This window comes from Mustela nigripes, chromosome 5 (assembly GCF_022355385.1).
Source record: "Mustela nigripes isolate SB6536 chromosome 5, MUSNIG.SB6536, whole genome shotgun sequence".
Taxonomy (NCBI): domain Eukaryota; kingdom Metazoa; phylum Chordata; class Mammalia; order Carnivora; family Mustelidae; genus Mustela; species Mustela nigripes.
In genome coordinates, this window is record NC_081561.1 from 35,403,429 (window position 1) to 35,426,084 (window position 22,656).

A 22,656-nucleotide genomic window follows, 5' to 3' on the forward strand; every position below is an offset into this window, starting at 1 on the left:
AGAGTTTATAGGGGTCTTGAATTTTTGTTTCGTTTTTTACTGGATTATATTGTCAGCAAGGAGGACATCACTAGAAACTTCTTTGGGTATATCTTTAAAATATCCCACCAGGGATGGTATAAGACTATAGTTGATTGGGGCACCTGGGTGGTTCAGTCGGTTAAGCATCTGCCTTTGGCTCAGGTCATGGTCCCACTGTCCTGGACTAGAGTCCATCCAGTCCCCATTGTGCTCCAGCTCAAGGAGCTGGAAGTCCGCTCCTCCCACTCCCTTTGCCCCTCCCCTGGATTGTGCTCTTTCCTCTCTCACTCACTCTCTCTCTCAAATAAATAAATAAAATCTTAAAAAAAAATGACTGTAGTTGGTTTGTCTCTGTCATGAGAATAAAGCTAAATATGTCTGCATTATATAAATGCATTATGTTAATCAGCAATAGCAGAATGGAAGAAACGGCATTGTAATGGTAACAATCCTATAAGATTGTGGTCAACGTATTATGAGCAGAAAGGATACTGACAAATCTCCAGGACCTTTTGATTTAGATTTGTATCATGATATACACTATGATTGTTCCTGATGAACAAAGTACAAAGATAATTGGTCTTTTTCAATGATAACTCCATATGTATCTGAAACTACTCTCTTCCTTTCTGTCCCTCTCTTTTCCTCTCATTTGGAAAAATTTAAATTTGATCCGTTAGGAGAAAACTCCATCATCACTGCACTTACATGACCCTAGGATGACAGCCTCCTTAAATATGGCATCCTAGGCACTTCACTTTAGTTCTGGTATGGCCACCCCAACTGCTGGCCCGAGAAATCAGCATCCTTCTGGGAGGCAGAATATGGACAGAAGCTCCTTCCCAAACTAATTTCTCATGCACAAACAAGACTGGAGAAATGTAGAGAGACAATATATAAGATGGCCACAAAGTACATTGAAGGGAGACAAAGCTGAATGCCATACTTCATCAGAGGATGCTCCAAATCTCACAAAATAAATTTGATATCAAAGTGCTAACCAGACAAGAAAGAGTCTGAAATCAGGAAGAAACAACAAACATACAATTGGGGACAGAGTCCTCAGCAAATGAAACATGAGGGCCTTGGTCTTATTATGGGGTGGAGGGGAAGGTTCCAGTCTGTGGCAGTGAGGCCTCAACAGAACCTCCTCCCAGTTGTCCTACTCCAAATATTAGTCAGTATAAGGCCACTGGGGACAAACTTTAGTCTGACAAAAACAGTTTTTTGGCTCATTCCAGTGAGGAACAGTGCATGACAGAAAACCATGGTGCATCTCACCAACAAAATCACTTTTTTTTCTTTTTGTAGGATTTTGGGGAAGAATGAAGTGTAGCTGAACTTTAAATAAAACTACTGATTTGGGGGCACCTGGGTGGCTCAGTGGGTTAAGCCGCTGCCTTCGGCTCAGGTCATGATCCCAGGGTCCTGGAATCGAGCCTCACATCGGACACTCTGCTCAGCTGAGAGCCTGATTCCTCCTCTCTCTCTCTCCCTGCCTCTCTGCCTACTTGTGATCTTTCTCTGTCAAATAAATAAATAAAATCTTAAAAAAAAAAACAACTACTGCTTTGGATTGTGAGTCAAAGATCCACATCAGATCTTCACTGTGGAGTTCTATTTCCTTGGAAACTACAAAATTGAGATACACCTAGAATGTTACATACAGTAACCCCTTAATTGAAACTCTGCAACTGAGTTGTAAATCAAGGCCACTTCTCTGTCAAAGTGATATCAATTCTCCAGGCACGAGTGGGATGTCTCATTGTTACTGATAGCATTTCCAGTGGCCAAGTTTCTGATGGTCTATGATCTCAGAAAATGAAGTTTCTGATTGAATAAGAATGCAGTAGTCATTCAAAGGATGGAGAAAAGATGATGACAGTTTATGAATTTATGCATGCAGCATGTCTTTGGGAGAAACACTGTTGTTAACTTGGCAGCTAGCTGTATCAGTGCCTGTCCTCTTGCCCTGCTAATTGGCAGGGCAGTGGACTTTTCTTCTCCTTTTTTTCCTCCCCCCTCCTCCCTCTTCCTTTTCCTCCCTGTCCCCCCCTCCTCCTTCTCTTCCTCCTCCCCCTCCTTCTTCCTCTTCTCTGTTACCTAGGAAAAGGTTAATTCTGTCAGCAAAGAGATGGCTTGAAAGGGACTCTAGGAATGGTGAGAGAGCTTAGCTTTATCTTTATTGTGCCAGGGCCACTTCAAGTCAGTATGTCTGCAAGGAAAATCTAATTTTAAAAAGATTTAAGTACAAGATAAGTTTCTCCTCCCCCATCAATCAATCCAGAGTTTAAGAAATGCATTTTTGATAGTTTCAATAAAATCTCCAGACTAGGGATGCCTAGGTAGCTCAGTCGGTTAGGCAGCTGCCTTTGGCTCAGATCACGATCCCAGGGTCCTGGGATCGAGTCCCGCATGGGGCTCCTTGCTCAGTGGGGAGCCTACTTCTCTGCCTCTGCCTGCCACTCTGCCTGCCTGTGTGCTCGCTCACTCTCTCTAACAAATTTTTAAAAAAATACACACACAACAAAACTCCAGACTATAATCACATAGAGAAATATGGGGGGTAAGGTAAGGTGGAAAAATGCAAATATGTTTGTCCAGTTTCAGGACCCAGACCAGGCCTCTAATCTGAGCCTCCCCTGACACCTCAGCAACCACTAACCTTTGTAGTTTGAAGGATTCTGGTTAGCTTTGAGTTTTGCTCTGGACCATCTTTGTGCCACATCAAGTGGAGTTCTAGATGTACACCTGAGTTGAGTCCCCAAAAGCGCTCTAGTCACTGTCCTTTGTTCTCTGTGGTTCCACATCACCAGATAAAGGCATTATTATTTTCATGGGCCCTGGGTACTAACTCCATTAAAAACAACCAAGTAAATAAACATTGTATTTTACCACAGTGTTGCCATAAAAACGAGTATCAGGGTTCATTATGATAATGCTCACATTTTCCTTATTAAAATATCTATAATTTTAAAGATTTTATTTATTTACTTGAGAGAGAGACAGTGACAGAGATAGTGAGAGAGAACACAAGTGGCAAGGAGAGAAAGAAATAGGCTCCCGCCCAACAGGACCCTGGGATCATGACCCTAGCGGAAGGTAGAAGCTTAACTGACTGAGCCACCCAGGCACCCCTAAAATATTTTTTAATTAAAATATTTTAATGGGTCACAGGCACTGTGCCTACTGAGCCTACTGGAGAAGTGGGCCCTGGGCTAATCATTCTACCCTCCCTGGCCACGATTCAGCCTGAGGTAGAAAGGAAGCAACTCCACCCATCCAGGATCTGGATCACCAGTCCAGCCTCGTCACAGCGCTACAGCGATCCCCCTCCTTCAGCTTTGAGCTGGAGTTTACAAGCCCCACCGAGCTCTGGCCACTTTCTCTATTAGGTTTGGCTCAAGGTTGAAGCCTGTGTGAGGGAAGAACAGAGGTGCAAGGGGGAAGTACAAACAACCTGCAGGGCAGTTGAGGGAGATCCCGGAGGGAGCACATCTCAGACTGGGGTCCCTGGTGCCGGCTGGGCCAGGGAGCAGGGAGGCATCACCGCTGTATTCACTGACCAAAACCCGTTTTAGCCTCCCCTGCTTCCAAATGGAAGAGATCACCACCCTATTCCCTAAGTTTCCACGGTCGGGTCTAGTACAGGCACGAATTAAAGTCAGACGTTACCAGACCGCAAGGAGGAACCAAAGCCCGGCTCACCTAGGGTGAGCACAGCCACGTGCAGAAAACAGCCGGCGGCCCAATTTCCAAGGTCACCACGAGCAGAGTCCCCCAGGTCTCATTAGCCTTAAGTGCTGGCCAGGCGGGGCCAGGGCCAGGCGTTCTAGGCAGCCAGAGACCACGCAGCAGGCTGCTCCCCTACGCACTCCGCAGTCAGCGGAGTGTCCAAGAGGTGTCCAAGAGACCGGTCCGCCCAGACGGGAGCGGTTTTCCCTTTTTTTTCTCTTCTGATTGTGTCCTTTACTTCAGTCCTAAGTAGACCCGGGTGGGTCGGTCTCTGAAGGCGCAGAAATGGCTACCATGAACCCTGGTCCTTTGCGCAGGTGCCATTACTTGTGGGGCCCTGGGGCAGCAGTAGGTGACGTGGCTGGGTCACAAGGCACCTCATCCCTTGACTTGGCACCCACAACGCCAGTCCTGCGCGGCTCCTGCTGACTGTTTCTTGCTGGGACCAACTTGGCTCACACTCGCACTCTAGGCTTTGGCCCCATTGTACCCGTGGAACTCCAGCGTCTCCAGTCTCGGTTGCTCTCGCCATCCGGTGTCATGGCTATTGAGCGCTTGATACAAAATTGAGGTCACGCTGTTGGAATCTATAACTTAATCTTTTTACTGAGTATCACATCAAATATATTCTGTTCATTCGATCTATTGTCTTATTTTTAACGTCTGCAGTGTATTGCAATATGTGTATGCGGTTCAGATAATTGGTTCTCAAATTTTCATCATTCTCTTTTTGGATAATTGTTCAAAACTTTGACACTATGGCAAATAATGCTGGAATGAAAAACTATTCATGTTGTTTTATTTATTTTTGAGTTTTTGTAAGAGGGAATCCTAGACATTGAACTACTAAATCATAAAGGCTACAAATCACATTTTGGTAGGTGACTGTCCAATTATCCTTTTAAAAAGTATATCCCTTTTATTCGAAGTTGGTGAAGAGCACCCTTCCACAGAAGTACATCAGGTGCTTCAAGATTTAACCAGGTAGGTGGGATTGGTAAAATCAAGTTGATAAAGATGTCTCAGCGTTATTATTTTGGTCATCTGTTCTGGAAAGCAAGTTAAGGGGAAGGAATGAGATGCCGAGTTGACACAGGCAACTAGAATTTCCAATATCCTGTGGACTTCATAGTTGGTGGATCTGGTAGCATCAGGAGAAAGGTTCTGGGTGGAGATCAAGGTTTAGAAACCTGGTCAAATTTGGAAATCAGTAAGAATTCTTAGGAGCCGAGGGAAGAGTCAAGATAGCGGAGAAGTAGCAGGCTGAGACTACATCAGGTAGCAGGAGATCAGCTAGATAGCTTATCAAACCATTGCAAACACCTACAAATCCAACGGGAGATTGAAGACAAGAAGAAAAGCAATTCTAGAAACAGAAAACTGACCACTTTCTGAAAGGTAGGACCGGCAGAGAAGTGAATCCAAAGCGATGGGAAGATAGACTGCAGGGGGAGGGGCCAGCTCCTGGCAAGTGGCAGAGCAACGGAGCACAAAATCAGGACTTTTAAAAGTCGGCTCCACTGAGGGACATTGCTCCAGAGGCTAAACCAGGGTGAAGCCCACATGGGGTCAGCATGGCCCCAGGTCCCACGGGGTCACGGAAGATCAGGGGTGTCTGAGAGTGTTGCAGAGCTCACAGGTATAAGGGTGGGGAAGCCAGCTACAGAGACAGAGCCAAGGAGTGAGCTCTCAGCTCGGGGTTACCTTGAACTGGTCATAGGCTAGGTGAGCTCAGAGCGCAGCCAGAGGCCAGGGAGATGGGAGTGATTGGTCTCGTTTCTCTGAGGGTGCACTGAAAAGTGGGGCCCCCAGCTCTTGGCTCCTCCGGGCCAGAGACTGGGAGGCCGCCATTTTCATTCCAGTCCTCTAGAACTCTACGGAAAGCCTTCAGGGGACAAAAGCTCCTGAAAGCGAACCGGAGAGGATTACTTAGTCTGGCCCCTGGGAAGGGCAGTGCAATTCCACCTCAGGCAAAGACACTTGAGAATCACTACAACAGGCCCCTCCCCCAGAAGATCAACAAGAAATCCAGCTAAGACCAAGTTTACCTACCAAGGAGAGCAGCAGAATTCCAGAGGAGGAGAAAGCAAAGCATGGAACTCATGGCTTTCTCCCCATGCTTCTTTAGTCTTGCAGTTAATTTAATATTTTTAAATATTTTTTCTTCTGCTAATTTTTTTAAAAGATTTTATTGATTTATTTGACAGAGATCACAAATAGGCAGAGAGGCAGGCAGAGAGAGAGATGGGGAAGCAGGCTCCCCGCTGAGCGGAGAGCCCGACATGGGGCTCGATCCCAGGACCCTGGGATCATGACCTGAGCTGAAGGCAGAGGCTTAAACCACTGAGCCACCAGGCGCCTCTCTTCTGCTAATTTTTTTTAACTTTTACCCTTTTCTTTTTTAACATTTTTTAACTAGTTTTTCTTATATATATATATTTTTCTTTTCTAATATTTTTTGTTTTCTTTAAAAAAATTTATTTTTTCTGAACTTGTTTTTATCTACTTTCTCCCCCCGCCCCCAATTTGGGGTCTCTTCTGATTTGGTTAAAGTGCATTTTCCTGGGGTCTTTGCCACCCTTTTAGTATTTTATTTGCTCCTTCATATACTCTTATCTGGACAAAATGACAAGGCAGAAAAACTCACCACAAAAAAAAGAACAAGGGGCAGTACCAAAGGCTAGGGACCTAATAAATACAGACATTGGTAATATGTCAGATCTAGAGTTCAGAATGATGATTCTCAAGGTTCTAGCTGGGCTCAAAAAAGGCATGGAAAATATTAGAGAAATCCTCTTTGGAGAGATAAAAGCCCTTTTTTGGAGAAATAAAAGAACTAAAATCTAACCAAGTTAAAATTTAAAAAGCTATTAATGAGGTGCAATAAAAAATGGAGGCTCTTACTGCTAGGATAAATGAGGTATAAGAAAGAATTAGTGATATAGAAGACCAAATGACAGAGAATAAAGAAGCTGAGCAAAGGAAGGACAAACAGCTACTGGACCACGAGGGGAGAATTTGAGAGATAAGTGATACCATAAGACAAAACAACCTTAGAATAATTGGGATTCCAGAAGAAGAAGAAAGAGGGGAGCAGAAGGTATATTGGAGAGAATTATTGGAGAGAATTTCCCTAATATGGCAAAGGGAACAAGCATCAAAATCCAGGAGGTGCAGAGAACCCCCCTCAAAATCAATAAGAATAGGTCCACACCCCGTCACCTAATAGTAAAATTTATGTCTTAGTGACAAAGAGAAAAACCTGAAAGCAGCCTGGGAAAAGAAGTCTATAACAGACAATGGTAAAAATATTAGATTGGTAGCAGACTTATCCACAGAGACCTGGCAGGTCAGAAAGAACTGGCATGATATATTCAGAGCACTAAATGAGAAAAACGTGCAGCCAAGAATACTATATCCAGCTAGTCTATCATTGAAAATAGAAGGAGAAATAAAAAGCTTCCAGGACAAACAAAAGCTGAAAGAATTTGCAAACACCAAACCAGCTCTACAGGAAATATTGAAAGGGGTCCTCTAAGCAAAGAGAGAGCCTAAAAGTAGTAGATCAGAAAGGAATAGAGACAATATACAGTAGCAGTCACCTTACAGGCAATACAATGGCACTAAATTCATATCCTCAATAGTTACCCTGAATGTTAATGGGCTAAATGCCCCAATCAAAAGACACAGGGAATCAGAATGGATTAAAAAAAAAAAAACCCATCAATATGTTGCCTACAAGAAACTCGTTTTAGACCCGAAGACACCTCCAGATTTAAAGTGAGGGGGTGGAAAATAATTTACCATGCTAATGGACATCAGAAGAAAGCGGGGGTGGCAATTCTTATATCAGATCAATTAGATTTTAAGCCAAAGACTATAATAAGAGATGAGGAAGGACATTATATCATACTCAAAGAGTCTATCCAACAATAAGATCTAACAGTTTTAAATATCTATGCCCCTAACGTGGGAGTATCCAACTATATAAACCAATTAATAACAAAATCAAAGAAACACATCAACAATAATACAATAATAGGAGGGGACTTTAACACTCTCCTCACTGAAATGGACAGATCATCCAAGCAAAAGATCAACAAGGAAATAAAGGCCTTGAATGACACACTGGACCAGATGGACATCACAGATATATTCAGAACATTATATCCCAAAGCAACAGAATACACATTCTTCTCTAGTGCACATGGAACATTCTCCAGAATAGACCACATCCTGGGTCATAAATCAGGTCTCAACCAGTATCAAAAGATTAGGATCATTCCCTGCATATTTCCAGACCACAATGCTCCGAAGCTAGAAATCAATCACAAGAGGAAATTTGGAAAGAACACAAAAACATGGAGACTAAACAGCATCCTTCTAAAGAATGAATGGGTCAACCAGGCAATTAAAGAAGAATTGAAAAAACTCATGGGAACAAATGATAATGAAAAGACAATTGTCCAAAATCTGTGGGACACAGCAAAGGCAGTCCTGAGAGGAAAATATATAGCAATACAAGCCTTTCTCAAGAAACAAGAAAAGTCTCAAATACACAACCTAACCCTACACCTAAAGGAGCTAGAGAAAGAACAAGAAAGAAAGCCTAAACCCAGCAGGAGAAGAGAAATCATAAAGATCAGAGCAGAAATCAATGAAATAGAAACCAAAAAAACAATAGAACATATCAATGAAACTAGGAGCTGGTTCTTTGAAAGAATTAATAAGATTGATAAACCCCTGGCCAGACTTATCAGAAAGAAAAGAGAAAGGACCCAAATAAATAAAATCATGAATGAAAGAGGAGAGATCACAACTAACACCAAAGAAATACAAACAATTATAAGAACATACTATGAGCAACTCTACGCCAACAAATTTGACAATCTGGAAGAAATGGATGCATTCCTAGAGACATATAAACTACCACAACTGAACCAGGAAGAAATAGAAAACCTGAGCAGACCCATAACCAGTAAGGAGATTGAAACAGTCATCAAAAATCTCCAAACAAACAAAAGCCCTGGGCCAGACAGCTTCCCAGGGGAATTCCACCAAACATTTAAAGAAGAACTAATTCCTATTCTCCTGAAACTGTTACAAAAAATAGAAATGGAAGAAAAACTTCCAAACTCATTTTATGAGGCCAGCATTACCTTGATCCCAAAACCAGACAAAGACTCCATCAAAAGAGAAAATTACAGACCAATATCCTTGATGAACACAGATGCAAAAATTCTCACCAAAATACTAGTCAATAGGGGCACCTCGGTGGCTCAGTGGGTTAAAGCCTCTGCCTTTGGCTCAGGTCATGATCCCAGGGTCCTGGGATCGAGCCCCACATCTGGCTCTCTGCTCAGCGGGGAGCCTGCTCCCCCCCCTCTGGCTGCCTCTCTGCCTGTCAAATAAATAAATAAATCTTTAAAAAAGAATACTAGTCAATATGATCCAAAAAAAACATTAAAAGGAGTACTCACCATGACCAAATGGGATTTATTCAAGGGCTGCAAGGTTGGTTCAGCATCCACAAATTAATCAATGTGATACAATACATTAATAAAAGAAAGAACAAGAACCATATCATACTCTAAATAGATGCTGAAAAAGCATTTGACAAAGTACAGCATCCCTTCCTGATCAAAACTCTTCAAAGTGTAGGGATAGAAGGCACATACCTCAATATTATCAAAGTCATCTATGAAAAACCCACCACAAATATCATTCTCAATGGAGAAAAACTGAAAGCTTTTCTGCTAAGGTCAGGAACACAGCTATTCAACATAGTACTAGAAGTCCTAGCCTCAGCAATCAGACAACAAAAAGAAATTAAAGGCATCCAAATTGGCAAAGAAGAAGTCAAACTATCACTCTTCACAGGTGATATGATACTATATGTGGAAAACCCAAAAGACTCCACTCCAAAACTGCTAGAACTTGTACAGGAATTGAGTAAAGTGTCAGGACATAAAATCAATGCACAGAAATCAGTTGCATTTCTCTACACCAACAACAAGACAGAAGAAAGAGAAATTAAGGAGTCAATCCCATTTACAATTGCACCCAAAACTATAAGATACCTAGGAATAAACCTAACCAAAGAGGCTAAGAATCTATACCCAGAAAACTATAAAGTACTCATGAAAGAAATTGAGGAAGACAGAAAGAAATAGAAAAATGTTCCATGCTCCTGGGTTGGAAGAACAAATATTGTGAAAATGTCTATGCTATCTAAAGCAATCTACACATTTAATGCAATCCCTATCAAAATCCCACCCATTTTTTCCAAAGAAATGGAACAAATAATCCTAAAATTTATATGGAACGAGAAAAGACCTCGAACAGCCAAAGGAATATTGAAAAAGAAAGCTGAAGTTGGTGGCATCACAATTTCGGACTTCATCCTGTATTACAAAGCTGGCATCATCAAGACAGCATGGTACTGGCACAAAAACAGACATATAGATCAATGGAACAGAATAGAGAGCCCAGAAATACACCCTCAACTCTACGGTCAACTAATCTTTGACAAAGCAGGAAAGAATGTCCAATGGAAAAAGGACAGCCTCTTCAATAAATGATGTTGGGAAAATTGGACAGCCACATGCAGAAAAATAAAATTGGACCATTTCCTTACACCACACATGAAAATAGACTCAAAATGGATGAAGGACCTCAATGCAAGAAAGGAATCCATCAAAATCCTTGAGGAGAACACAGGCAGCAACCTCTTCGATCTCAGCCACAGCAACATCTTCCTAGGAACATTGCCAAAGGCAAGGGAAGCAAGGGCAAAAGGAACTATTGGGATTTCATCAAGATCAAAAGCTTTTGCACAGCAAAGGAAACAGTTAACAAAACCAAAAGACAACTGACAGAATGGGAAAAGATATTTGCAAACGACCTATCGGGAAAAGATATTTGCAAATGACCTATCGGAAAAAGGGCTAGTGTCCAAAATCTATAAAGAACTTACAAACTCAACACCCAAAGAACAAATAATCCAATCAAGAAATGGGCTGAAGACATGAACAGACATTTCTGCAAAGAAGACATCCAGATGGCCAACAGACACATGAAAAAGTGCTCCATATCACTCGGCATCAGGGAAGTACAAATCAAAACCACAATGAGCTATCACCTCACACCAGTCAGAATGGCTAAAATTAACAAGTCAGGAAATGACAGATGCTGGCGAGGATGCAGAGAAAGGGGAACCCTCCTACACTGTTGTTGGGAATGCAAGCTGGTGCAGCCACTCTGGAAAACAGCATGAAGGTTCCTCAAAAGGTTGTAAACAGAATTACCCTATGACCCAGCAATTGCACTACTGGGTATTTAGCCTAAAGATTCAAACGTAGTGATCCGAAGGGGCACACGCACCCAAATGTTTATAGCAGCAATGTCTACAATAGCCAAACTATGGAAAGAACCTAGATGTCCATCAACAGATGAATGGATAAAGAAGATGTGGTATATATACACAATGGAATACTATGCAGCCATCAAAAGAAATTAAATCTTGCTATTTGCAATAACATGGATGGAACTAGAGGGTATCATGCTTAGTGAAATAAGTCAAGCAGAGAAAGACAACTATCACATGATTTCCCTGATATGAGGAAGTGGAGATGCAACATGGAGGTTTGGGGTCTAGGAGAAGAATAAATGAAACAAGATGGGATCAGGAGGGAGACAAACCATAAGTGACTCTTAATCTCACAAAACAAACTGAGGGTTGCTGGGGGGAGGGGTTTGGGAGAGGGGGTGGGGCTATGGACATTGGGGAGGGTATGTGCTATGGTGAGTGCTGTGAAGTGTGTAAACCTGGTGATTCACAGACCTGTACCCCTGGGGATAAAAATTCATTATATGTTTATTAAAAAAAAAAAAAAAGAATTCTTAGGAGCCAAATGGGAAGAGAAAGAAGAAAACCAGAGGATGGGCTCTTCAGGACACTATGCTTTAAAGGGAGGGTCATGGAAAAGTCAAGACTGGTAATAGAGTAGAGGATAATCCATAACTTTAATGCCATTATCATGTTTAATAAAATTAACATTAGTTCATTAATATATCATACCAAATGTGTACAGTTAATTTATTTGAATCCAGATGTTAAAGATCCACCTATCACATTTGATTGTTCTCTTTCAGTCTTTCTAAAATTTAGAACATACTGGGCACCTGGGTTGCTCAGTCAAGTTAAGTGCCTGCCTTTGGCTCAGGTAATGATTCCAGGGTCCTGGGATCAGGCCCTGCATGGGGTGCCCTGCTCAGCAGGACGCCTGCTTCTCCCTCTCCCACTCCCCCTGCTTGTGTTTTCTCTCTTGCTGCCTGTCAAATAAATAAATAAAATCTTTTAAAAAAATAAAATAAAATAAAATTTAGAACATGTGTATGACCTAGAAAACCAGATTATTCTCCCATGTTCATTGGCTGATTCTATTCTTGTATTCTTGTTTCTTCCATCTCCAGGTTTCCTAAAAACTGGTAGTTAGAACAAGAAGCTTGAATAGCTTTAGCTTCAATTTTATTTTTGAAAGGAAGACTTTATATGTGGTGCTCTTTACTTCCTGTTGCAAATCAGGATGCATGTGTTGTCTGTAGACTTCTAATATAAAAATTAATTAGTGAGTTCAAGTGTTACCATACTGATTCACCTATTATGAATTTTTCCCTCAGTCTTTCATCTAATGGTTTTTGTGTTCATTGATGATCATTGCTTTGGTCTGTTATCTCATCAGGGACTGCAGAATGATAATAATTTAATTCCACCTTTTATCCTTTTATTCATTATTATTGGCTTGAGTTCTAAACAAAGTACTTTCCTTATCTTGATTATCCTGAAATAGAGCTTCTACAAGAAAGGTGGTGTACATACTTGGTTCTTCCCCTTTCTATGTCAGTTTTCAGCATAATAAGGTAATGCCATGTCAGCTTTCAGAGTGACTAAATCTGTTGGAATTTGGGAGAATTTGACTGGTTTTGGACAGTCATTATGTTTGAATGATATAGTTCTTTTTCTGTTTAGGTCCTTTTTTTATATCTTGAAGTAAACTTTTATCATTTTATTCATATAGGTCCAGATTTATTACTAGGTGCTTTATTTTTTATTATTTGAAATTTTCTTTTATTTATTTATTTTTTTAAAAGATTTAAAAAATTTATTTATTTGACAGAGAGATCACAAGTAGGCATAGAGGCCAGCACAGAGAGAGGAGGAAGCAGACTCCCCGCCGAGCAGAGAGCCCAAAGCGGGACTCAATCCCAGGACCCTGAGATCATGACCCGAGCCGAAGGCAGCGGCCCAACCCACTGAGCCACCCAGACGCCCCGATTATTTGAAATTTTCTTGAATATAAGTTGTTATATTTTCTGTTTATCACTATCTGCTGGTATACCAGTACACGTTTGATTTTGGTATGTAGTTCTTGTATTTGATAAACTTGCTACACTCTTTCATTAGTTTCAGTAGTTTTATTTATTTATTTCTCTCAACAATCATATCATCTGCTAGTAATGACAGATTTTCCCCTTTGTTGTCAGGATCTGACCTGACATCATTATGGAAGCTGGTTAAATAGTCTTTGTAAGGCAGTTATCTTTGCATGGATGCTGGAACTGGAAAACTTCAGGGCAGACAGTTGGAAGGAAAGGGAAGAGATGTAAAGTAGGGAGAGCTGGGATTAAGTAGAACTAATAAGCATGAGGCAGAGAATTGACAGAGGCCCTCTGGTAGCCATGTTCTAGGGGAGTCTTAAGGACTTTGTGATATGCGTATCACTTTTGGGGGCTTTTCCTATCTCATGCTTAATTTTCATGCCCAATATTCATTTCATATTACTTCTCCTCTTGATGTAATAAAAATTTAAACCATTTAACATTTCATTTACACATGTTATTAATGCCCTATTTTACTTTGTTCTGGAGTTGGAGGGTTATTCTTTTTCTAAAGGCATGTGTTCACTGCAAGGTTCATTTATTTCCTCTCATTTTTATTTTTTTTTAATTTTTATTTATTTTTTTTTTTTTAAAGATTTTTTATTTATTTGTCAGAGAGAGAGAGGGAGAGCGCCAGCACAGGCAGACGGAATGGCAGCAGAGGCAGAGGGAGAAGCAGGCTCCCTGCTGAGCAAGGAGCCCGATGTGGGACTCGATCCCAGGACGCTGGGATCATGACCTGAGCAGAAGGCAGCTGCTTAACCAACTGAGCCACCCAGGCATCCCTTCCTCTCATTTTTAAAGACTGAAAGCATTTAACATAGGACTCTAGAGTGCAAATCTGAACATGTATCATTAGCTTCATATGTAAAATATACTTTAGATATTATTTAAAACTTAAATCCTATATCTATACCCAGACTATTCAACAAGTATGAGGAAAGTTTATGCAGCACGTGGGTGGCTCGGTCAGTTAAACGTCTGAGTCTTGATTTTGGTTCAGGTCATGATCTCAGGGATGTGAGACTGGGTCCTGAGTCAGTCCTCGTGGTGGGCATGGAACCTGTTTAAGATTCTCTTAGAAAAAAAAAAGAAATATGAAGGAAGATTAAAAATACTACGTGTGAAAGACCTAAAATAATGACAGATTGAAACACACAGCATTCATCATGCACTCTGCCAAAATCACTCTAAAATGACAGTAAATAGATTATGCCGGACGGCCCCGGCATAAGAATATAAAGAATGGGCAGGATGAAGGAAGAAAAAAAATTTTTACTGGAAGTTAGAAAGCAGATCAAAGGGTGGTATTTGGTTAAGACCAGAGAAAGCCATAAACTAAGCCTTGAAAAAGGTTGTGTATCTTTCTGTAGAATCTCAGTCTGCCTCAGAAATGAGAGGCACAAAGTACCTCTCAAAGTGAGGATGAGGGTAGAAGAACTATTCAAAGTTTATACAAGAGGCAGAAGGACTGCCCCTCCTCCTACCATTCTGTTCCCGGCACTGACTGAAGGTCTGTTTGAGATTGGTCTAGATCCAGAATGGTTCTACACTCTGGGCCAACAGATGCTATAAGGGTAAAGAGGTGCAAGAGCAAATGAGGAGATTAATACAACTCTTCCATCCCTATTTGGCTCAACTGATCCTGTGACACAGGGTTACACTTTCCAGGCAGAAAAGTGGATAATTCCCCTGGTGAAACTGATTAATTCAAGAAAACACAAACACAAAACTCTGAAACTGAGAAGGAAAGACTTGCCTGCTGAGTTTCCTAAGTGATGAGCAATCCTTAGGAACAGCTCCCCACTCTGGAGATTGGGAATTAGTGGTGGGGCAGTAATGTGTTTTATAACTTGCCCTCCAGGTGATTTTGTTGTAGCTAAAGTTTACAAACTATTGAGACAGTTTAATTTACAATAAAGCCCTTGAGTAAACCCCTAGTTACAAAGCTGCCAATCAGGTTTTTTTAAGAGATTGACTCTTACATAGGAACAGCCATGTATAATTAGCAATGTTTCAAGAAAATCTCTAACTTAAGAGACAAAAGATAAAAAGAAATCTGAAAACAGAAACAATGTAGTAAACAGAAGAAAACTTGCAAAGGCATTAATATCATCTGAAAGTCATTAAATTCATGAAATAAGAACATTATAAAAGGAATATTCAAAGACTAAAAGAGGATTATCAAGTAGGAAAGTAAGTATAAGAAAAATATGGGAAGAGTCTAATAGATCCACTATGGAATGCTGCAATCAATTAACAAAGATTTCAGAAAATAAGAGAAAATGTTGAGGAGGAAACTGTCAAAGAAATAGTTCAAAAAGGAGCACCTGGGTGGCTCAGTCCATTAGGTGTCTGACTCTGGCTCAGGTGAAGATGTCAGGGTCCTGGCATCCACACGCACTACGCTCCATGCTGAGTGAGGAGTCTATTTTTGCCCCTCTTTTGCCCCTCCCCTGTTCATGATCTCTTTCTTCTTTAAAAAAAATAGTTCAAAGACTTTCCCAGAACTGAGAGAAGACACATTGAAGGCACACTGACTGGTAAACACAATGGATAAAAGAAAATTACACCGAAAAAAATTACACTTCATCAGAATGCTAAAGGACTAAAAAAAAAAAAAAAAAAGGTCCAAAACACTATAGACAGAGACAGAACAAGAAAATAACATGCAAAACAAAATGGGAACCTATTCTGTGTAATATTGTAATGGTGGATATTATACGTTTGTTAAAACCCATAGGATGATAGGATGTACCCTAATGTAAACCATGGACTTTGGGTAATTATGTCATTGTAGGTTCACTGATTGTTAACAAATGTACCACTCTGGGGTAAAATGTTGCTCGTGGAGAGGCTGTGTTGTGTGAAGGTGGAAGGTGGTATATAGGAACTCATAGCTTTATTTATTTATTTATTTATTTGACAGAGAGAGATCACAAGCAGGCAGAGAGGCAGGCAGAGAGAGAGGAGGAAGCAGGCTTCCCGCTGAGCAGAGAGCCCGACGCGGGACTCGATCCCAGGACCCCGAGATCATGATCCAAGCCCAAGGCAGCAGCTTAACCCACTGAGCCACCCAGGCGCCCCTCACAGCTCAATTTTGCTGTGGACCTAAACCTGTTCTAAAAGATAGTCCTAAAAAAAAGGAATGAAAATCAGAATGGCATCTCAGTACTCTCGCAATGTTAGAGGCCAGAAGACAATAAAGAACTCCCTTAAATATTTAAAGGAAAATTATTGAAAATTCAGAATATAACCCAACCAAACTATGGACAGATGGAGAATTTTAAAACATTTTTGGGCATCTGAACTGTCAACACATTTACTTTCCAGGAAGAGGAGAATATATTCCACCAAAAGAAGTCAACTGATAAGATTCCTTCCTGAGAATGTGCAGCCAGTGCATCGCAGTCTCTGCAAGGGAGCTGTACTCAGGGACTCCGGGCCCATCCAGACCCATCAAGCTCTTTTGAATATTTACATTCCCAGGTCTCTATTCAAGGCCAGTCAGAGGTCTTTTTCTGTAGGAGTTGAAGGGGAAGGGAGAGGAAGGAGGAGGAAACCATGAAGAAATTTTTCATCACTCTAATTCAGTAGCTACTACTTTCCCACTCTGAGCCCCTCCTTCTTTCTTTGCTCCTCTGCCCCCACCCACCTCAGGATCCATAAAACCGCCAGAGCTTTTTGTTTTCCCTCAACTGTGAGACACCTATGTCCAGGTTTATGGACCTGACCACATTCCGTGAGGGAAATGGAACAGAGGCAGCGCTTCCCCTGCTTTTTGCCTCTTGCTTATACAATTGCAATAAGTGATTAAAGGTTTAACTCTTTCCTTTTTGGCTTGTAGCTTTAACTGGCTACTCCAACACCTGGGTGCTCAGTTCTCCGCTCCCTGCTGAGCTGAGATCCTGACAGCCTCATGCCCCAGGTTACCACTAACTGCAAAAAATCATTTCATGAAATTTTGCATGAGTGAGCCAGACAAGCTCATGGTCTCCAGAATTCATTCTCTTGGCCTGGGTGGGACAGTTAAGATTCCTGATTCCAAAGTATTTTACAGGGATTAATTGTTCTTTTTTTAAAAAAAGATTTTATATATTTATTTGACAGAGATCACAAGCAGGCAGAGAGGGCAAAGCAGGCTCCCTGCTGAACAGAGAGCCCTACGCGGGGCTTGATCCCAAGACCCTGAGATCATGACCTGAGCCAAAGGCAGAGGCTTAACCCACTGAGCCACCCAGGCACCCTATTGTTCTTGTTTTTGTCATAATAGCCTCATGTTGTTCTATTGTATGTGTTAAAGTAGGCCACAGTTTCAATACACCTCTGCATCAAACACTCATCGTCGCGTCACCAAAACTTAAAGCTACTCTGATTTCCCTAAAATTCTGACACTGACCTGAAACAAAACCTAAGCTTTTTTCATGTCAACATAACCTTGTAGCTTCCTAGCTAATCAGGTACAAACAGGTAAGCTTACGTGGTACTACTATCCTAAAAGGAATGTATTTCTAGGAGCCAATCACAACACAAAACAAGGTGCTTTCATTTATGCTTTATAAACTGAGCTTCAAATTATAAGAAGGAAAGATGCTTTAAGCGCTATCTATTCTAAAGAAGAGAGAGGTGAGGCAAACGTGGGAAAATGTTAACATCTTGTTAAATGGCGCCGTGGTGGGGGTTGTTACATAGATACTGGTTACACAACTTTTTGAAGGTGTGACATCTTTCATAATTTATATTTTTTGCTATAATTAAGAACATTGGGAAGAAATATGCATCAACACTAGTTGTTTTAGGATGTTGGAAATAAAGGGGATTCGTCTATAGTCCCTACGTGTTCTATAGGGACCACCTCCGATGTCTAGATTTTAAAACACGACACACTTGGTTGAAGGATTTTGAAGTAGTAACCGAGCGGAGGAGAGCGGGGAGACGTCAGGGGGCAGAAGGGCGAAAGCTGTAGATTCGAGGAGCCTGCCCTCGGCCGGATCCACCTACCTACCTCTGGACAGAACCGCAGAAATCTTAACGCAGGCAGGGGAAGTGAGTCCCGGTCAACGAGGCCGCCACTCAGACCACGCTGCCAATCAGCTGTGCGCCGGCGCAGGGACCTTTGAGGCTAAGTGATACCTGACGCGGCGGAAACGATCACGGAGAGCTTCTGAGAGCGGGTCGAAACGCAAATGAACTCTGGGTCTGGGTCTGGGTCGAAGCCCGGGGGGCTGGCTCGCCGCACCACCAAGGAAAGTCTCCCGGTGTCCATTGGGTCGGCTCACCCGGAACGCTTGACGAGGAGCCGCAGGAAGAGGCGGGGCTGGCCGGAAACCGTAAAAGGGGGCACAGCCTTCGCGCCTCCCTGGACTTCCGTGGGCGCTTCCTGGCCCTTGCTCTGCTTGGGCTGCTGGACCTAGCATGGTCGACGACGCAGGTGCTGCTAAGGCCCAGGGGGACGAATGGACGCCCGCCCAGTCCCTGAGCAGACTGCTCAGGTCACCACTTCCAGCACCGCGGATTCGCACCCGGCCGTGGTGGTTTCCTGTGCAGGACCTGAGAGACCCACTGGTGTTTTACTTGGAGGCGTGGCTGGCTGACTCGATCTTCGGTGAGCCACCCCCCTGGTGCTGGTGGTATGACCCCAGTCCAAGAGGAGAGGGACCCCGCAGAGCCACTCTCAGCAGTCTCTGCCGGATTGGCAGAGCAGCTTGGACGCCACGATGCCCACCTTCCAGCTGTTCCCTCCTCTGGCCAACATTCAGATTTAGCTCCTACTCACCTTGGACCATGCTTCCCCTCAGAGTCTCTTTTTTTCTGTGTAGGCCCAGACCGAGCCGTAATTCCAGAAATGGAGTGGATGAGCCAAGTCCTGCTGACGGTGGACATAGTTAACTCTGGGGACTTAGTTGAAATCACCATCTTCGGACGGCCCCGGGTACAAAATCGGGTGAAGAGCGTGCTCCTGAGCCTGGCATCCTGGCACCAGAAACTTCGTGCCCGAGGTGAGGGTCTCTAAAGTCCTACATGTGGGTGAACCACCTGGCTGTACCAGGCTTTCTTCCTTTATTACCTTACCAAAACTTTTTGCAGTTTCCTAACGCTAGTGTTCTGTGTGCAGCCCCTGGGCGTCCCTTTGTGAGAAGAGTCCCAAGTGGGACCCTGGGAAAGTAAACTGAGATCTAACATTCAGGCCTGTCACTGCCCACGCAGCCTGGTTTCACCACTATTTCCATACCTCAGATTCAGAACCTCCACCTGAGAAGTGATGCTGCTAGGACCTCCCCTCCTCCCCTATACTCTCCTCAGTGATGAAGTAGTCTGGAACAGAAAGCATTTTCCCTTATTCAGCTGAGAAGATGAAACAACTTGAGGAATTCTTGAAGGCACGTGCATCAGAGCCCCAGACACCGGAGCATCCTGTTGCACAAGTATTTTCAGGAGCATTGTGAGAAACGGTCCTGCTTCTGCTACTAAAGTTCAAGAGAAGCACGTATCCATACATCTCAACATTCTTTTTTTCCTATGTCTTGCTTTATTTTGATGCAAAAGTGAGTTTGTAGTGCCATTCTAGTAAAGGAATGAATTTCCTTTTTGTCTGTTGACATAACGATCTTTGCTCACATAAATTTAAGCAAATATATGAAAGATTAATTCTGTTCATTCATGTCTTGATATGTGGGGTGGGTAATAGGCTGATAGGTAGTGGTTTTATTTTTGTTCTTTCCTTTGTCTCTATCATTTTGAATCTATTAACCCTTTTATGATTTTATGGCCAGAGTCAGGCCCTCAAGAACAGGCCCGTGAATTTGCATTTCTAATAAGCTCATAGGTAATACCAATGCTTCTCCTCTGAGGCTCTCACTTTCAAGTTGGTGGCTTGGCCTCTGGATAGCACCTAGTGTGCATTTTCTTCTTGGAGTGGAGGCTTCCTCCCTGCACACAGGTGGGTGCTGCAACATGAAAGCTGAGGCAATCGGTTTTTTCTTCTTTCAGCGTTGTGATTCACCAGAGAACAGCCAAGGTCCTTGGCATCTTGGCTGTTGGAAGGCATCCTGCCACCAAGCCAGCTGTCTCATTTTCTTCTGAGGCCTGCACAGGTGCCCTGCATGAACTGGGCTGTTTCTCCCTTACCCATTACCATGCTATGACCAATTTGTGCAAGACAACTCAACCTCTTGCTGCCTCCACTTTCAGGAAACAGGATTCTTGGGAGAGAGATTTTCAAGAGCTCTGTGGCTTCAGCACAGAGTTGGAATTGATTTAACTCATGAAGTTTCTTCATCCTTATGCATGATGGATTCTAGCTGTTTACAAGGGTTTAAACACACAAAAACAAGTCTTTTAATTTTAAAGATTTTACTTATTTATTTATTTAGAGCTGTGCAAAAGGGGGGGGGGGGGACAGAGAGGGAGAGAATGAATCCCAAGCAGACTAGAACTACTCAGATGTGGGGCTGGATCCCACTACCCTGATATAACGACCCGAAATCAAGAGTAGGAGGCTTAACCGACTGAGCCACCCAGGTGCCTTGCACAAGTCTTTTAAAATGTGCTGCTTTGATTATAAGTGATATTGAACGTTTTCCTACTTTGCTTCACATTTTTATAAAATGCTTCTACATTTTTCTTTATTCACTCCTATATTCTTTAAACTCTGAGGATATGGATTTTATCATCCGTACAAGCTTTTGTAACAAATAATAGTCCATTATAACTGGTATTTTCCATCCCTTTCCTTCTCAAAATTTTGCATATGAAAATTTTTCACCATGTGCAGTTAAACTAATTATTTTCTGTGTGATTTCCCCTTCTCCCTACCCGTTACTTTTAGGTTTAGGTACTCTTGCTTTTTTTCCTCCTGCAGAAATTTGCTAAAAATATTCCTACATGTTATTTTTAGTGGGGAATCTACAAAGGCATTGAACATTATTTTACTGTTATGCTTAAAACATTCTAATTCTAAAAATTATCCAGAATTAAATTACTAAGTGATCCTACACATTTTCATCCTTCATGTGAAGTAACATGTTGAAACCCTAGCCCCTAGTAGCTCAGAATGTGACTGTATTTGGAGAGGCCTTTAAAGAGATTATTAAAATGAAATGAAGTCCTAAGGGTGGGCCCTTCTTGAATATGACTGGGGTCTTTATGGATAGAAGAAATATGTACACAGATAGGGGAGTACATAGAGAAGACCATGTGAGGAGACAACAGGATGGCAGCCATCTTCCAGCTAAGGAGAGAGGCCTCAGAAGAAATCAACCCTGCTGACACCTTGATTTTGAATTTTCAGCCTCCAGGTCTTTGAGAAAATAAATATCTGTTGTTTCAGCCTCCCAGTCTGTTACTTTGTTATGGCAGCCCTAGCAAACTCACATTTAGTATAGTTTTTCTGTGTTCTGTTTCACTATGTGCTGATACTGTAAGGACCTATTTAGAAACTGTCCCTGCTCCCCTTCCCACGGGATTCACTTAAAAACAAGTCCCAGAAACCAGCTTCAGGTAACAAAGCCCAGATACAAAGGTGGGTCACGCCAGGTGGAGACATCCCATCAGTGGCGGGATGCATACTGTCTCCCTGGTTATCAAGGAGTATATGGGTCCCACCTTTTGGGAGCCTTTTGGGCATCAATCCCAATCAAGGTGTAATAGGCTGGTTCTACTAGCCTACTAGGCTAGTACTGGTTCTACTGTCTACTAGGGTAAATTGTAATTCAGTTGGTCACCTAGCATCACTGTGGAGTTTCCTGTGTGTGTTACAATCTCACTGGTTACCTGTGCATGGCCAGGCCTAACCGCATGGCCTTTGTCCTTAAAAACTAGTCTGTGAAACAGGGAAGGGTCGCCCTCTCTTGTAAGAGGTGCGTCCCTGAACGTTCGGTTAGATTCTTGATGCTTGGTGCGAAATAAAGCTTTGCTTGACCTTCGCTTTGTATCAGTCTCGCTCCTTTAATCACGGACCCATTATTGGGGCATAACAGATACAGCATTTTTACTACCTTCATAACTTTTTAAAAAATGGGTTTTTATGTGTTTATTTGTCAGAGAGAGAGAGTGAACATACAAGCAGGGGGAGCAACAGGCAGAAGGAGAAGCAGGCTGCCCACTAAGCAGGGAGCCCAATGCAGGACTTGCACCCAGGACCTTAAGATCATGACCTGAGCCAAAGGCAGATGCTTAACCAACTGAGCCACTCAGGTGTTCCCTTTAACTTCTTAAAAAAAAAGAGTAGCACTGTCATTCTACTTTTCAGAATTTGAGGGTAATGTTAGCTAGTTATCAGTTTGTATCACATACCAGGCCCTGTGCCAAGCATCAAAATAGGACATGATGAGCGTGCTAAGGTCACAGAGCCGGGATGTGGGGATGGATGGGTGAGATTTGAACCAAAACATTGATTTCAGGATCCAAACCCTTTATACCTTCCCACTGGCTTATTTTTATCCATACCCGAATTCAGAC

At 42.3% G+C, this 22,656-nt stretch overlaps 1 protein-coding gene across 1 annotated transcript; it reads left to right on the top strand.

Annotated features, from left to right (window-relative positions):
- The first annotated feature begins 18,612 nt into the window (after positions 1–18,612).
- On the top strand, positions 18,613–19,643 carry OOEP (oocyte expressed protein). Its single transcript, XM_059401537.1, has 3 exons — positions 18,613–18,802; positions 19,017–19,196; positions 19,543–19,643. The coding sequence occupies exons 1-3, from the start codon at positions 18,613–18,615 to the stop codon at positions 19,641–19,643; spliced, it is 471 nt and encodes a 156-aa protein (XP_059257520.1).
- The last annotated feature ends 3,013 nt before the right edge of the window (positions 19,644–22,656 follow it).